This window comes from Triturus cristatus, chromosome 3_2, assembly GCF_964204655.1.
Source record: "Triturus cristatus chromosome 3_2, aTriCri1.1, whole genome shotgun sequence".
Lineage (NCBI taxonomy): Eukaryota > Metazoa > Chordata > Amphibia > Caudata > Salamandridae > Triturus > Triturus cristatus.
The window spans coordinates 782,120,902-782,138,351 of NC_140584.1; the positions used below are offsets into that span (position 1 = coordinate 782,120,902).

General features: G+C 42.1%; 1 protein-coding gene across 1 annotated transcript; it reads right to left on the reverse strand.

Moving 5' to 3' along the window:
• Positions 1-10,665: 10,665 nt before the first annotated feature.
• LOC146858122 (gamma-crystallin-1-like) lies at positions 10,666-16,898 on the reverse strand. The gene is made up of 3 exons (XM_085648869.1): positions 16,842-16,898; positions 13,244-13,486; positions 10,666-11,001 (listed from the first exon to the last, which is right to left on the reverse strand). Exons 1-3 carry the CDS (start codon positions 16,881-16,883, stop codon positions 10,729-10,731), a joined length of 558 nt encoding a protein of 185 aa, XP_085504995.1. The 5' UTR covers positions 16,884-16,898; the 3' UTR covers positions 10,666-10,728.
• Between the last annotated feature and the right edge of the window lie 552 nt (positions 16,899-17,450).

Here is a 17,450-nt window from a genome sequence, read left to right on the forward strand (position 1 = left end):
TAAGCAGCACTCAGTGACAGAGAGGATGCGTCACGCAGACCTCTAAAAAATTACCAACTAGTACTAACTAAACCTATATCAATCCATCCACCACTATCTCTTCCTAGTGACAGAAGGACAAAGGAAGGACTAGAGTCTCTCTAGCAATAGCATTACCTAACTTAAGTTCTCTAAGTAAACTCTTACATAATCAGCCCAAGCGAGCGCAAAGTTGCAAACAAGTAAGAGCAGCGCCGAGCACCTGTTTCCTACAATCGCAGAAGATTTTAAACCTTCAATGTAAGCAGCAGTATTCTTGCTATTCAGAAACAAATTATACACAATACTTATACTACTAGTATATTAGCTACTCACCAAGCCCCATGACCTCGACACCTAGCAGGTCCAGCAGGTCCTGCTCCTGGTCCAAGATGTCGGACCACCGGTGGGACAGCTGATGATGGGTGCGCTTGACCCCAGACTGGTGAAACACAGCCCAGTGCACCTGCCGCATGCTGCCAAGGTCAAGGGGAGGTGGCGCTGCACAAAACAAAGAAGGGCGGCCACCTCCACCTCCCCAAAAAACCCTGGTTGGTGCAGTCTGCCACAAGGCAGGCGGCTCTTGGGTGCAGGCGCCTTGCCCTTGGAGCGGCCGTTGGTAGTACTACCCTTAGGCATGGTTCTGGGGGTGAGTGGGAGGCACAAAAGAAAATAAGGGAAACTTAAAGTTAGGGGAAGGAGTAAAAGAAAGTAATATAAAACAGTAGAAAAGTGAGAAAAAACCCAGTAAAAGTAGAAATAAAATGCAAAATATAGACTTAGGGACAGAGAGGGATACATGATAAATACAAAAGATCAGAAAAACAGTGTGAAAAGATAAGGATGGTAAAGATTGAGGGAGGATAGAAAAGTAGGCCCCAGAACCATAGCATAGAGTGAAAAACAAGATGGCCGCACCCGTCGCGAGCGCGTGGGTAAGTTCGCGCGATATTTCTCCGCGAACATGTTAATCGCGTTCCCGAACATGATATGCACATCACGAACACGCTATACGCGATCCAGAACAGGAAATAAGGCATCGCGAATGGGCTGGACAAGTCAAAAACAAGATGGCCGCGCCCATAGGCGACCGCATGGGTAAGTTCGCGAGATACTATACCCCGAGCACGCAAACAGACTCCCGAACACGTAATACGCGTGCGCGAGCAAGAAAAACGCATCGCGAACGGATGGGACAAGCAACTATGCGCGCTCACTTAGCTACGCGTAGCTCTCGAAGCGCAAGTGCAACTTCGCATAGCTACGCATAGCGCAACTACGCATACTACGCCCAGGGTTAATATAAAGTAGCCTCATCACTAATTACTCTGCCAACATGTCTTAAACCGCACTTTTATGCTGCAGCTTCACTATTCAAACAAGAAACAGCAAGATGCCAATACTGATACACAATTTTCACAATTCTACTGGCGGATTGAATTAAAACAATGTCACTATGAAACCTCTTTTTCTGTATGAATTAATCAAAATTTGTTCAACAAATCACATGTATTAAATCAGATGAAAACAATTTAGTCCATTTAAAGTTTTTGACAAACATATATCCTTAGAACCACAACAACTTCTTTTTCAATCAGTCCACCTATCACTACCATTCTTCTCAATCAACCACTCATTCCACTCCACACACATTTCAGCAAACCCACGCCAAGCCCACCATTCAATATTTCCTATTTATACAACAACAAAAAGAAGATAACACATGAACAAAGGCCAAACACGAAAAAATTCAAAAATTGCAAGATTTTCAATTTTTGGCAACAATTTGTACACTTGATTGGCCACAAACAGGTCGACGCATTTCGATCCCCTCCAAATACGGGGTTCTCCTCAGGACCAGAAAGCTGGAAAAGAGCACACAAACTTTGTCTTCATTTTTTACCCTAGTAACATAAGGCCCCACTCCTTCTATGTTACCTCATCTCAAAGAATCTGCTTACCTTATTTGATGCTGCAAGATCAGCCGATCCCTGCTTCACTAAATTCAAACAGCCTTACAGAACAGACCTGCAGGAACAATAATAAAGTCCCAAAACAGCAATGTCCCAGAACACAAAAAATTTTTTGTCAGTCAAATTATCTAACCTGTATATGTTAAGTTTCTTACATTTATTGCGGCGTACGGTCGAAGACCGAGAGCCGTTGTATCACGGGTAAGTTGTTGTGGATTTTAGGCATGAATCCTAAACAGAGGGACAAAACAGGAAAATAATCTCACATTAGTTTAAAGGAAGGTGCCGACCTACAATGTTAAATGGATCCATAAGATGGTTTCAACTACCTTTTATATTTTGTCGGCCCGCAGACGCCTGATTTAGTTTTTAGTGAGGTTCGTATGCGTCTCACTTTGCGTTTCCTGAAAGGAAAAGGCCGAATTTAACCATTTTAGAAGTCTCATACTCAAGCCTCAGGTGTTGTTATGACTAAAAAATCTCAAAAAGACTTAACAATCTCTTTTTAGGAAGCGAGCAAGGCGCATACCTATTTTCCGCTCAAACGAACTGAGAGATCTCGTTCTAAAAACAAAAAGGGACGAGCAGAGCGCATCCCTATTGAGCCACTCATCCTAAGTACCACGTTAATCCTTAAGAGCCCTTACCTTAAACGTGAGCCTTTCTTTCCACGGTACACGTCCTCACGGGCCACCGGGAAGCTTGGCGGTGACCGCAGAGGGAAGCGGAAGTGATTTAAATGTCGGTGCGGACTCTGACCGTGTGTTGTCCCGCTGAATGCTGCCCATTGTAGTTTGGGCTCGGTTAACCAACAATCAGACCGGATTCCTCTCGGTCCTATGGAATGGCATGTACTTCAACAATGCCAAAACCTATTGTGCACGCTTTTCGGTTGTTATGTCAAGCGTGATTTTAATTAGGCCTGGGCAAAAATTTCGTTCCGTTCGCGGAAATTGCGATAATTTGACATTTTAGCGTTCCGCGGAGAGCGCGAAGATGTCAAAAATTCCGGTTTCCGCAGCTTGGCGATAATTTGTTTCTTGCTCGCGCTGTAAAATGATACATTCTCGCGCGCGCGCGATCGCCTTACCTGATTCCCTGCGTTCGCCGACAAGTTTTCTTGATCCGGTCGCGTTCTCCATGAGATGTTGTATTGTTTTTAGCCATTTGCGCTGTCTCGCGACAGTTCGCGCCCGCAGTGACGTCATGCGTCGCGCGATCACGTCTTTCTTCTCGCGATCATGCACCGCGAGAACAACTCAAAACAAGATGGCCGCGCCCGCAAGCAGCCACATGGGTAAGTTGGCGACCCGCAACCATGCAGAAAATCGCGCGAACATGCCGGAAAAAAACTTCCGCATCTTCGCGATATTTCTGCTTGTTTGCGATAATTTTAAACATTCTCGCGATAATTTGCGAAGGTTAATTCCGCAAATTCCGCCCACCCCTAATTTTAATGCTCGCTGGAAAATGAATTTTGTGGCGATCTCAGTTGTGCAAAAAACAGACCGGATTCGACTCGGCACAACAGGTTGGCAAATGTCCTGACTCCTGATCTCTCTGCAAGACAGATGGAATAATGCAGGACAAAAAGCATGAATCAAAATACTTTGGACGCAGGGGTCATAGTATTTTTTGTCAACATCGAAATATGAAGTCTACATGTACCTGACAGCTAGGTCATCTGCTGTACTTCACAGATACCTCATAGTTTAATTATAAATCTCTGAGAGTTCATTCAATCCGTCAACTGCTGTATTGAATTTCACAATCAGCATTGCCTCTAGTTTTGTTAATTTTAGGTCCAAATCTTCACCTCTGCAGTCTTATTCCACCTTAGAGATTACTGTCCATTTAAGTTCCTTCTCAGTGTGCGCATTGAGCCTCCAATGATTCACTAATGGTGCTGTTTGGACATTTTTGTGAATCCTTGATTTATGTTGAGAGATTCTGTACCGGACTTCCTGGTTCGTTTTCCCTATGTATAGCTTCATACAGGGGCAAATGACCCCATAGACAACGTTTTTGGACTTGCAGCTCGAATGTTTCCAATGAATTGAGTTGTGGGAAAACAATGACCCCTCTCGAGTGGAGTCACAACACATGCATGTCCCACATTTATGATGTCCAGACACTGGAGGCAGGCCTGTAAAATCCCGTAATGTGCTCCTCCTTGGTTTTGGTAATGCAACTCTGACAACTTGATTTGAAATGCTCCTATCTGTTTTTAAATGCAAATAGTGGAGCTGAAGCCTAAGACTGATCCAAACTTTTTGTCAAGTGCCAATTTTGATGGATGACCTTTTTTAACCCATTGGAATTGGAACAAAAGGTTGATACACAAACCAGTAATGGCAAATGTTCCCTCTCTTTCTGCACACAAATATATGTACATAACAAATCAAAATGCTTCCCTCAATATTTCAAATTATGAAACACATTTCTATTGGTTAGACATATTAACCTTTTCTAAGAGTCTTCTAAAAGTGCCCGAACTGGTTCTGTAATTTATTGGAGTTGCGACTCCACCGCGGTGCCACAGTGTAGCATTGCGATGGAGCCGCAAACTCTTACGGAGTTCAAAAACCTATTTTCAGTAATACTAGTATTATTTTTTTAAAACACACTACTTCTAAACATACTAGTGATCTGAGAAAACTTAATTTAGTAGCATATCACTTATATTTAAGTTTCCATTTCGCATTTTAAAACCACAGTTACGTTTCAACCCTTCCCCCACTCTGTTTAATCCTAGTTTCCATGGTAACACTTTCTGCAACATTCAACTGTACCAGTTCACCACATTTTCAAATTCAGCACACAAGCTTACAAATTCAAATAGCAGATGTGGTTGTCCTTTGCAAAATATTACCTTATCCTAGCTACTGTACCTTTCAAACATTTATTAATAGCAAATCAGAAACATGCTTCATCAGGAAAGTTACATGCATCCTATTTTTGAGTGCACAGTGTTGATGAACAGCCAATCAGTTATCGGTTTTCTCAAAAGCATCATGTTATCCACCATTTTAGATACCTCTCATTCTACCAACTGACTACCTCAGCTACAGACATCTTTTCATACCTTCCAGACATCCCTTCAAGATGCTTACAGTATGGATTGTAGGGCACAACTATTTTTTCTGGTGCAAAATGATGCTGAACACAAAGGTATTGAAAAAGACCTAGGTTTACAAAATGTGGCTATTAAATGGATTGCACAGAGAGGATTAAAGTGGCACCAATTGATGCCTTTGGTTAAAACATTTTTGCATCGCCAACCCCCTGACCTCATGATTGTGCACTGTGGTGGCAATGACCTAGGTCATTGACTGGGGTAGGGCTGGAAATCTTAATGAAGGATACCTTTGCACAATTGATGTTGCTTTTGCCTCAAATTGTATTTGTATACTCTGATATATGCCTAAGACAGAAATGGAAGTGGTCAAATCAATTTTGTCCACAGATTGAGAAAGCTAGGAGGAATGTCAATAAAGCTGTTTCTGCTTACTTCAGAGACCATAGGATGGGCTCCATCTATGACAACAATCTATGTTTTGATATGCATGACATCTACAGAAGTGATGGAATTAATTTCACAGATGAAGAAAACAGAGTGTTTCACCACAACCTTAAGCTGTGCATCTGCACTTATATGTAGCTCCAACAAAGTCAAAATAAAACAACAACTCTTTTTTAGAGCCACTCTATGCCCAACAGTAAATCTTATTTATTTTTTAACATTCATACTCTTTTTAAATATTTTCCAAATTCGCGAACCCATCGTGACTCTGAAAAAAAGCATGAATTCAATGTACTTCAACACAATACACTTTTCAAATGTAACTTTAAATTTGTATTTTTTATATTCTTTCTCACTCTATCAAATTTAATGTCATTATTAAGTTCAATCTCACTAGCTTTATAACAAGTTCACAAATGCAGCCCTACCTTCTGAATTATATACTATTGATTTTTTTTATTTAAGATGGATCGGCGAATCCACAGCAACGTTACACAGGGGAGGCCGCGCTGAGAGCCACCAAAAAAATGCCTCCTGGTTTCGTTGCCCCATATCGGCTCCGGGGACCCCATCCCCCGGGGCCCAGCCAAAATAAAATAAAAAAATTCAAAAGGGAGAGTGGTAGCTTGGCCCTCACCCATCGCAGGCCATTTTTGGCACCGGGGACCCTATCCCCCGGGCCTTGCCCAATTCTTTCTTTTAAAAAAATGAATAGGGGGTCCTGTGCAGCCATCCTACCTGTGGCTTAGCTACTGGTTAGAGACTGCGGGGAAAGCCCCAATGCCACCGCGGTCCCTGCTGTCTCCCCGCCTCCTGCGGGCACCGGCATTGATTTTGGACAAAGAAAGCTGTTAACATGCAGCTCCCTTTGCCCAAAAGCAATTCTGCTTTGCTTCATGGAAGAGAGAGCAGTTTTCCTGCTCTTGCTTCCGTAAAGCGAAGGAAAGTTTGGTATGGAATGGCGGGAGTGGGCACCTCCGGACATTGCTGGAGCCGGCCCTGGGGGTGGCGATCACCAGGGTCAAGGAGGGCTCCTGAAGGGGGGTCTCATGACCCCCCTCCGATCTTGTGAGTAGACCCGGGGAGGTGGTGGTCCCTGGGGCTGGGGGTCCGTAACAGAACCTCGCACTTGGGAGGTGGTGGTTCTTGGGGAAGTGTGGGGGGCTTGAACCCCCCACACTTATTTTTTTTAAATAGCTCCATGGAGGTGGCATTCCTTGTGCTTGGGGGGCCCGCGAGGCCCCCCAACCCATTAATAAAACCCCGGGGAGGTGGCAGGTCCCCGGGGCAGCGTGGGGGCAGACAGGAGCCCACCCCCATGCTATTTTCATGAAAAAAAGCCCACGGAGGTGGCGGGTCCCGGGGCTGTAGGGGGCCTGCGTACCCCCATATCATAAAAATAGCTCCTGGAAGGTGGCAGTCCCCAGGGCTGTGGGAGCCCAAGCAGGCCCACGCCTTATCATTAAACATTGCTCCCGGGACCTGGTCCACCGGGAGGCTTCAAGAAAACAAAGCGGCCTGAGTGTTTCTACCCTTCCCACTTTTCTTATTTTTACACCTTTTTTTCTTGTAACTTTGTTCAATCCAGTCACGAGATGGCTGCCAACACTTCCTGGTTGGAACTGTTGGCAGTCAATCAGAGTCAAGCTCGAGATCAGGAGGGTTCTCCTATCCACTGCAGTCACCAGATATTAATATTTCTAAATAAATCAATTTCTCAGGAACTACTGTACAGATTTATACCACTGAACTAAAAGAGTGCACTCTGGACCAAGAGCTACCTTTCTGCCAAATTTGGTGTAATTCCGTTCAGCAATTTGGGCTCTAGCTGCGACAAACTTTTCCTAATGAAATTAACATGGAAAGAACGTGTTTTGGGACCCCCTGTTTTCCTCGGCCCCCACTTGACAAATCACCCCGAAACTTTCAAGACTGAAGCTGACCAGAGCGCACTATTAGTTTTGAAAATGTCACGAAGATTCATCAAATTGCGCCAAAGATATTGGAAAATCAACAAACGGTTTTCCCATGGAAACTAGGTCCTAAATATAACTATAATTACCTACTCATATATGTTCTCCGAAAAAACAAAGGTTACAGAGATGTTATAGTTAGGCTGATGTTTCACGCATACAAAACCAGAGAAATTCAGCCATTATAGTTAGTGAGCTAACTGCAATTCATGCCCCCGCAATGCACTGCTTATGACCTCACATATTACAATATTCATTAAATGTTCAGTGATATCACTCATGACATCACTGATGTCATCTCAAATGACATCCCTTATGACATCACTGTTGACAGTTACTATGAGAATTTTTTAAATATTTTTGAGTGTAAAATATATATACCAAGGTGTATAGGTGAACAATCTATGTTTGATATGCATGACATCTACAGAAGTGATGGAATTAATTTCATAGATGAAGGAAACAGAGTGTTTCTCAAAAACCTTAAGCTGTGCATCCGCACTTATATGTAGCTCCAACAAAGTCATAATAAAACAACGGCTCTTTTATAGAGCCACCCTATAACCCAACAGTAAATCTTATTTATTTTTTAACATCCATACTCTTTTGAAATATTTTCCAGATTGCGAAACCCATCCCGACTCTGCCAAAAAAAGTATGAATTCAATGTACTTTTCAAATTTAACTTTTAATTTTATTTTTTTATATTATTTCTCACTCTATCAAATGTAATGTAATTATTAACTTCAATCTCACTGACTTTAAAAAAGGTCACAAATGCAGCACTACCTTCTGAATTATATGCTATTTAATTTTTGGGTGAATCAGTGGGTGTATGAGTGCCTGTATGGATGAATCATTGGGTGCATGACTGACTATATAAGTGTGTGATAAGGTGTCTCAGTGAATGTATAGGTGAGTGAATGCCTGTATCTGTCTGTCAGTTGGTGTCTATGTGGTGCATGGGTGTGGGAGTGAGTGCATGAGATTCTGTAGGGATCAGTGATTGATTGTCTGAGTACCTCTATGGGTGTATGAGTGTATATGTGTGTGTTACTGCCTGTATGGATGAGTGACTCAGTGGGTGAGTTAACTGAGGTAACTATAACTTATGTCTCCATAATGCACTACTTATGACCTTGAATATTAAATCACTCTTGGCTTGATGACATCATCCTTAGAACCAGTCACACACCCACCAAGACCCCATAAAACCTCTCATATGCCTACTCAGATACCCACACAACCAGTCACATACCCATTGACAGACCCATACAGGTACTCATAAATCCACTTAGTCGTCTATAAAGTTACTCAAAGGCACACACTTACACATACAGCTTCTCACACACTCACTTATTTATCAATACAGCAACTCACACAGCCACGCACTCACCCATAAACCTACTACACACTCACGTATTCACATATACAGCCTCTCACACACCCACTTACTCACTGATACAGCCTTTCAACACAGCCATTTATTCACCCATACAACCAATCACATACTCACTCACACACCCAGACAGACACTTACATACCTTTTCACATATCCATACAAGTAGTCACACATCTGCTCACTCACACAAACTGACATTCAGGCAGACACATACTCTCCAATACAGCTATTCACACACCAACTAACTTAACCAAACTTCCCCTCAAAAAGCCACCCACTCACCCATGCAGCACACTTACACACCCAGTTACTTACTCATAGAGCAAGTCAGACACCAACTCACTCACTCACCCAGCCACTCACACACCCACTCACTCACCTATACAACCACTGTCACACCCACTAACTCACCAATACAGCCACCCACTCACACACAGCTACTCACACGCCTACGTATACACACATACAGCCACTCAGACACCCACTCACACACGGATACACACAGGCACTCACATATTATGTGCTAAAAGTAGCAACACTCATTAGTAGTACACCTAGTATACTAATTAAACTTTTGTAGTAGTGTAGTATGAATGTTTAACAATCATAAATTCCTAGAAAACACACTCCATGGATGATGTCATCAGTGATGCCATCAATGATGTCATCAGTGATGTCACTGACCATATCATAAGTGATGTAATATGGGAGGGCATAAGCAGTGCATTGTGGGGGCGTAAGTTATAGTTAGGTCAGGTAACTGTACCTTTTGAATTTCACTGGTTTTCTGAGTGAAATGTGAGCCCAACTATAATGTCCCAAAAATCTTTGTTTTTTTCAGTAAGTTTCTCAATTTTTTCAAATTTTATTTCAAAACTACAATTCCCCTATAACCTTTAGTTTTGTAAGTGAATTTCTAACACACACAAAATACCCCACACTTTGAACCATGTTTCAAGATCAGAGGTAAGGGTTGAGACAAGCTAATTTGGAGTTTGCTCCTATGGAGGGAATTTTGAAACTCATACATTTTTCTTCCTTCATTCCTGTTCTGCATCCTTCTTTCCGGTTTTTACCTTCCCTATCTCCATCTTTCTGTCTTTTTCAATCTTTCTTATCTTCAATTTGTCCATCGGTTTCTGTACTTTATTCCATCATACAGTTAATCGTCCTTCCACCCATATATCCATCCATACTTCTTGTCTTTTCCATCCATCCATCCTTATTTCATCCTTGTTTGTCTTTTTATTGCCTTCTTTTTTCATCTATCATTTTCCTATAATATATCTACACATCCACCCATCCATCCATATTCTCTTCCTTCTTTTTTTATGTCACTCTCTGTTCTTCCCATCAATGGCACACTTTTGTCATCTTTTTTGCATCCACCTATCGTCCTTCCTTCTCAACATCTAACCCTTCACCCCTCTCAGTATACCTCTGCGTCCATCCATCTCTCCATCCCCTTTACATACATGCCTCTGTCCACTTCTCCATCCACCGATCTCTGCATCTATCCACCATCTCTCCATTCTCCACCTTTCCTCCTTCGACTGCAAGAAGTTGGTTTTCTAGCTTCATGGAGACCAGAGTGTCGGATCCAAGTTAAACAGGCCATAATTGATCCCCGCTCATACTGCTTAAGTAAGGAGTGAATGACGCCCCTGCAAGGTGTATCTCCCCTACTTCACCAATCTATTGTCTGATATACAAATACAAATGTATATTTTAAAATAGTTCAAAGAACTATACTTTTGAAACATAAAAAGAGACCACTTCTTTATTAAAATATTTTATTTATTATTTCCCAATGAAATTACAACAGAGGCTTTAGGCACTTTAGATATAATTTACTTTTTTGAAGGAACCAACCCTGGGGCTCATGGCTCCCCAGTCGCTGTACCTCCTGTACTCCCCAGGTCTCAGGTAGTATTGACGTCCTCTGTAGTTGGGCTCGTCATAGAAAATCCAGTGCCCATCTTGCACATTGCACGAGTGGATGTCATTGAAGTGGAACCGTTCATTAACATTTGGGCAGTCATCTGTGAAGTCCATCATCTGACCCCCAAAGTTGTCTCTCTCATAAAGCCTGATCTTGAATGAACCCTGATACTGTGGAACGAAATAGAACAAAAAAATATCTTTTAAGTATATCGCTGGACTTTGGAAGGTATTATGGCATTTTTTCATCAACTTATTTCTTCTGGTGCCCTATTTTAATGTCTCTGCTATTGTTATCTTCATTTCCTCCCAGTTTCTCTGTTGTATGTTTTCTTCCAAGCTCCTTTGAAAGTCACATTAAGTGGCGTCTGTCAAGCCCTGGCCTTTCCTCTACTTAAGTTCATTGGGAACATCAGTGCACAGAAATGGATGACAAACATATTCACTGAAGACTGAAAATTGAAAGCGCATGCTGGAAATAAATCAGTTTTAATAACTGTGGTGGAAAAGAAGAAGACAATGGTGAAGCAAGGACAGTATGCCCTTATCTTTCAAATGGCATTGACACATGCTGATCAGCGAATGTACCTGTCTGATAATGTGCGCCTCGCTCATTCTACACAGAACCCTGATGAGTTTAGGTATCAGTCACTGAGTTTAGGAATCAGTCGCTCCTCCACACGATTGATAAGGTGACGATGAAGAACATTTGATCCATCTCAAGCACAATACTTGGAATTGAATTCAAGCATGTGATATTGAATTAAACAAGAACTTAAATGTCTATACACAGGTATGTTAGTAGAGAGACAAATAATACCAAATGTGATTAATGGTGCCATATTAACTGATAGCCCACATGGGCCAGAGGTACTTAGGAGGAGTAAGGAATGTGTTCATGACTCTGCAACATGTCGAGGACTATATGAATGAAATTGTTAAGAGCCGTCCAATTCAGTTATTGATCAACAAGTGAAATAAGATCCAAAAGGGATATGAAAGAATCACCAATATTTTTGGATGGTGAGAAATATAATAAAACATATGTAAAGAACAACCCAACCAAGCACATTGCCAAAGGCTGTGTGTCGTCGGGGAGTCACCATCTTCAGGGTATATGGATGGGTTGGGGGTCCTTGAGGGCTTAGTTGCAGGGCCTGGCCATAGGTGCCAACGGAGGGGTTGGTTGTGGATGGCATGGATGGCGAAGGCCGTGCCGGCAGGGACTTGGCCATTTCCTGCAGATCAGGCGCAGGCAGGCCCTGCAGCTAACCCATGCTGTGTACAGCAAACCCACGCCCTGTATGGCCGCAGACTGTGCTTGGCAGGGGGTTGGCTAAATATTATTAAAAAACTACAGACACTCACTGGAAAAAACAAAGATGACATTATGGCTCGGTATGGTAATAAGATCTTTACATTGGAAAATCACTGGAAATTCACTGAGAAAACCAAAGGAAAGATTACAGTTAGGTAAGATGAAAGAATTTCAGCTTTCGTTAAAAAGAATCGGAAACCTTCACTGAAAAAAAGCTTTTGCTCTTTATTATATTTTCCAAACTTTGTAAAAGTAATTTCTAGTCATCTGCAATTTCACAAACAGGGGGGTGATATCCATTTAAATTTTGTAGGCTGAACGCAAAATAATAAAACTCTTATTTTGATTCAATCCTATACATAAACACTTCAAATGTACATTGGTCTGCAAGGTTCAGCAGAATAATCCAATAATTTCACGTGAGATTTGATGCATCAAGTAGCTAATAATCATCATTCACAAGTTCCCTTCCACAAAACGCCAATCACAGATGTGCAGAAGGAAATTACTTATTATTCTGGTATTTTAGATGGTCTTATTGGGTGCACCATGTCAAATGGAGGCACTTTTTGCTAGAGAGCACATTAAGATAACTCGGCGTGATTCACTTGTGCAGCAGGTACAATCCCAAATGCATTGTCCATGAGGACAATTTTGCAAGATGTGTTATTACGGGTATTGTACCTTTGTAACGAGCCCTTGACAAAACATTCTCTCAATGTGCACTGGTGTCTTTGCAACCTATTATTCTTTTTTTAAATTCTCATTTTTTTGCATACAGAGGTTAAGTGCGGTTTTGAACACCCACTGGGGAAATTTCGGCATGGAAGTTCTATGAGACCATATTAATGCAAATACAGGAACGAGTGCAAAAATTGTTTCGCTCTGAGTTTTGCGCTGGGGTACTTAATAAAGTAGTATCCTGTCTTTCAAGAAAAAAATGCAGACGATAACAGCTTAGTTTTTCTGCTCAAAATAGAATCTACCAGTACCATTTGTGCAGAAATTACTGCCTAAGAAAATCATTACTTGATATGGATGGGAAACACAATTATGAAATAGTAAATCGTATAATGGCATAAAATCTAAACTTACTTGTGGGATCATCCGGGTAGACCTGATGGAGTCATTGTAGCCATTCCACCGCTGGTAATCGGGGTACTCGCCCTTTTTTAGGTGGTATTGATGCCCCTTGAAGTTGGGGTGCTCATAGAGCATCCAGCACCCGTTTTGTACTTTGATGGAGTTACAGCGGCTGAAGTAGGAGTGCAGGTCAGCACAGTCAGAGCCGCACTCATAGCAGCGCCCACCAAAGTTACGGTCCTCGTAGAAGATGATCTGCAGGAGAAATTGATAGTAGGGTTTGGAACCTTAGTTGCATCACAGATCGCTCTGTTCATCAGGCTAGAGTGATGTTCACAGTCAGAAAATTCAGAATGGTATTTGCTGGTTCTGATCCAAGTTTTCACTATGAAATTCAGTTCATGTTGGCAAATGTTTGTCTTGTTAGTTTGAAAACCTTGGTGCAACAATACTAATATTTCACACAACGCAGCACAGCAAGGCAATCTCCTGTGCTGCATTGTGAGAAAGGGTGATATCAGAAATGCACCATATCAACTAAGATATGGTGCACTTCTGCTATCTCCTAATGCTGGCACACTGTGTGCTGCCTAGTGCCAATGCAGGCATCCTTGCACTTTGGTGCAGTGGTACCTCTGTTAGGTGTAGGATTTGTTTCAGCAGAAATGGATACCTTCCTACACAAAAACAATCATTAAAGGCATTTTCCTGTATCTATGTGTAATGCCGAATGCATCACACACATAAAAATTAGTAAAGTGAAGAAATAAAGATATTTCTTCTTGTTACACCTCATCTGGGAGGCCTACCATTTGATGAATTCCCAAGTTTACAACTCTTTGTAAATCTGGGGATGCACAAAAATCCATGGATGGATGCATGAGAATGCCCACACTCCACCCATAGAACATCTACCTACTGCAATATCACTCAAGGCACGAAAGGTGCTGCCTTGCTTTACCTTAAATTTACGACTCATGCAGAGCCATGCAAGGCGGCTTTGAGGGGTTTAGTACATCCCACTTAAGGGCTTGTGTAGCCTAGTGTTGCCTTGCATGACACAAGGGCAATGAAAGCCAATAGTAAATCTGCCCTCTTGTGTGATTCATATCTCCTTGAGGTAAGAGGGGATTGACACTGCTTGTACATTGCAACTACTTCAAACTGACCGAGCACCACCACAATCCTCATGAGTGTCTGTAAAATAGTTTGCACAGAGATCAGAGTTTCAAGTTATGTGATAATTATCACAAGACTCCTGTTTTCCCCTGACAAATTTCTGCAGGTCCAACTACATGAAATATACTGAGAGAAACGGCGGAGAAAGAAGGCAAAACATGAGGATTTGGGTGATTGAAATACTGATTTTGTAAGTGAAAATGTAGATTAGGAGGTAGTACACTCAATAAATACCTCCTCCTGGGTAATGAGATTTACTGGGTGTGGTCAATCCTTCAACCCCATACAGTCCACTTGTAATCAGGCACTCACCCCACTTCCGATGCCCAGGTCTGGAGGAGTGGTGCAGGCACTGCAACCACAATACCCTGCCCTTATAGCATGGGCTGGGAAAATGAGAACCGGCTACCGGGCCATTAGGGACAAAGCCGGCCAGCAGGACTGGGTGTGGTCAATCCTTCAGCCCCATACAGTTCACTTGTAATCAGGGGCAGAACATGTTTTCCAGGGCAGTACTGCTGGTGTTCATTGTAACCCGTGGTAATGTATATATGCCTGGAGTAAGTCGGCTGTTGTGCATTCCCCAGCCGCTTTGTACCCATTCCCTGATGTGAAGATTTATGTTGTGTATGCTTTGTATTTGTCAGTATAACAGGCATTACATCAGGATATGCCATGTATGTGCAGTGATGGTGTTTTTGTAACCTGTGCAACCTATAAAGTGTTTACAAGATTGCACTACCGATGCAGTTAAGACCATTGCCTTATGGCAAAGTGATTTATGATCCAAATGATGTCATGGCAATCGCCTGGTTGGCGAAGTGATTTATGTGATTATGGTCAGAAATGTTTAATGTACAATACAAAGGATATTTTCATATAAACTTGTGTGGAGTCTCTTTTTGTGCTGTGCCTAATGTGTCACTAGTGCACGTGTGTGTTGGGCAAACACTTTACACATTGCCTCTGGGATAAGCCTGACTGCTCTGCCAAGCTACCAAGGGGGTGAGCAGGGGTTATATTGTGTGTGTGTGACTCCCTTGCCCTGACTCGAGTGGTGGATCCTGCCTGCCTTAGGTACATACCCTAGCCAAGCAGAAACTCAATTTCTAACAAACAGTGACTACCTTCTATTTAGAAAGAAACTCCAGAAAATCCCATTCTGAACATCAATACTTCACCACTGTTTCAAGCCTGAAAGCATCTTGAGATGCTGCCTCATATATCCATTTGTGCTTTTGCTCTTACATTCTTTTATTTTTTTCATCTGTGCTTTCATTCCCTCAACCATTTTCACTTTTGCATTAAGGATTTCACTATGCTGTCCCATTCAGGCAGAGTGTATCTTCGTCGTGAACAACCTAAAAATTATAAAGCATTACTTTTGATTTTTCGCTTTGCTAACACAAATATGAAATAGACAATATGGGAATCTAATAGATATAAACTACCTGTACACTATGTAGCTTATTCCACTTTAATTTATTTTTTCTCCCATTATGTTTGTCCATTTTGCGTTGATTTCTTTAAACCCCAAGCCTGAACATTATAAAAGACTTCGTTTACAGGCGTATAGTCAGGAAAATATCTCCCAATCGTTTTCCATCATCTTTCAAAATAAATAAACTCCACTTTATGGCAAACCTTTGTGAACCTTCAGTTCTTTTCAACTGTGCGAATTGCATAATGTGCGTTTAGAAATGTATGTCTTCAATATATGTCCATTTAGGAAGATTAGGCAACAATACTGCATTTTCTAAATGCCGCTGTTCGTCACAAAACCAAATTACATTTTAGTCATTTTGGGCAATATAATTGAGTTTACGTGGTCACAGATTTACTCCAGGAGCGGTGCCATTTTTTATACATAAACTCCCTATTTAACCTTTACTTTTTATAGCCACGATGAGTAACAAGCTAAATGCAACTTGGATCCTGTGCTTTAAAAGCACGTGTCCCCTCAAGAGAATCTTCATCCAATCATCTCCAGGCTGACCATCCATGGTGAGGTGGTTTGAAGAAGCACGCGGTTAGGTCACAGCACACATTGGGCTCCATTCTCCAAGGGTCTGCTTTGAATGTGGGGACATTGCTTCAGTAGAAATAAACCTACATTGCAGTCCAATACATGGGATTCACAAAAAACTCAGAAGCATCTCCAAGATATCTGTGCCAACCTGAGATTTCCAGGAGTGCACACATGCAAGCAGGCAGAGTTTTCTCTAAGTGGAAAGTCTGTATGCATTAATCTTATCCAAATGTGTTTCTGTATACTTAATTTAATTTTGTTATTCTACAGGGAACTTAACTGTAGATGAGTTACTGAATTGCATTTCTAGCAGGTGCGCGATAACTCGCTCCACAAACACACGCACAAACACACACACACGGCTCTGAACTGGACTCTTTAGGCCGAAAACCTCAGTCTTACCTTTCCCATGTTGGCTGTTGGATGTGGTACCTCTCTGCCCATAGTCCAAGCCTTTATATACACCCACACTCACGCCAGGAATGCAAGCTCGACAGGGTTTGCATTTCTGCCCACTACGGAGAATGCTGCCCCTATTCATCCTGCATTGTGCTAGGGATGTTTGTACTTTGCATGTGTTGGTTTTGTTTGTGTTCATAATGGGGGTGGGGATGATGGTTCAATGACATTGTCAGACGAAACCTGCACTCCAGAACAGGGGCCTGACAGGAGTGCTAGTGTGCATTATTTGCTGACAACATTTGTTCCAGGTTTAGCCTTAGCCATAAATGAACGGGTAGCAGGTAATAAATACAGTGGTGCTATTACTAAATGAGCCCAAAAATAAATCTATGCAGCACAGTTCTTTTCTACTTCTCACAGGCGTTTTTTGACTTGCCTTGTACTAGGACAGGGGTACTCACAAACTTTCTCTTGGGGAACAAATTTACAGTGTGGTTTGTGGCCGAGGGCCGCACCTTGGGGGCGGGGTCATTGGGGGAGGGGGCGGGACTAGAGCAACAAAAAAAATACTGTGACCATGAGGTGGAACACAGGTCCCTGCAGCGGACG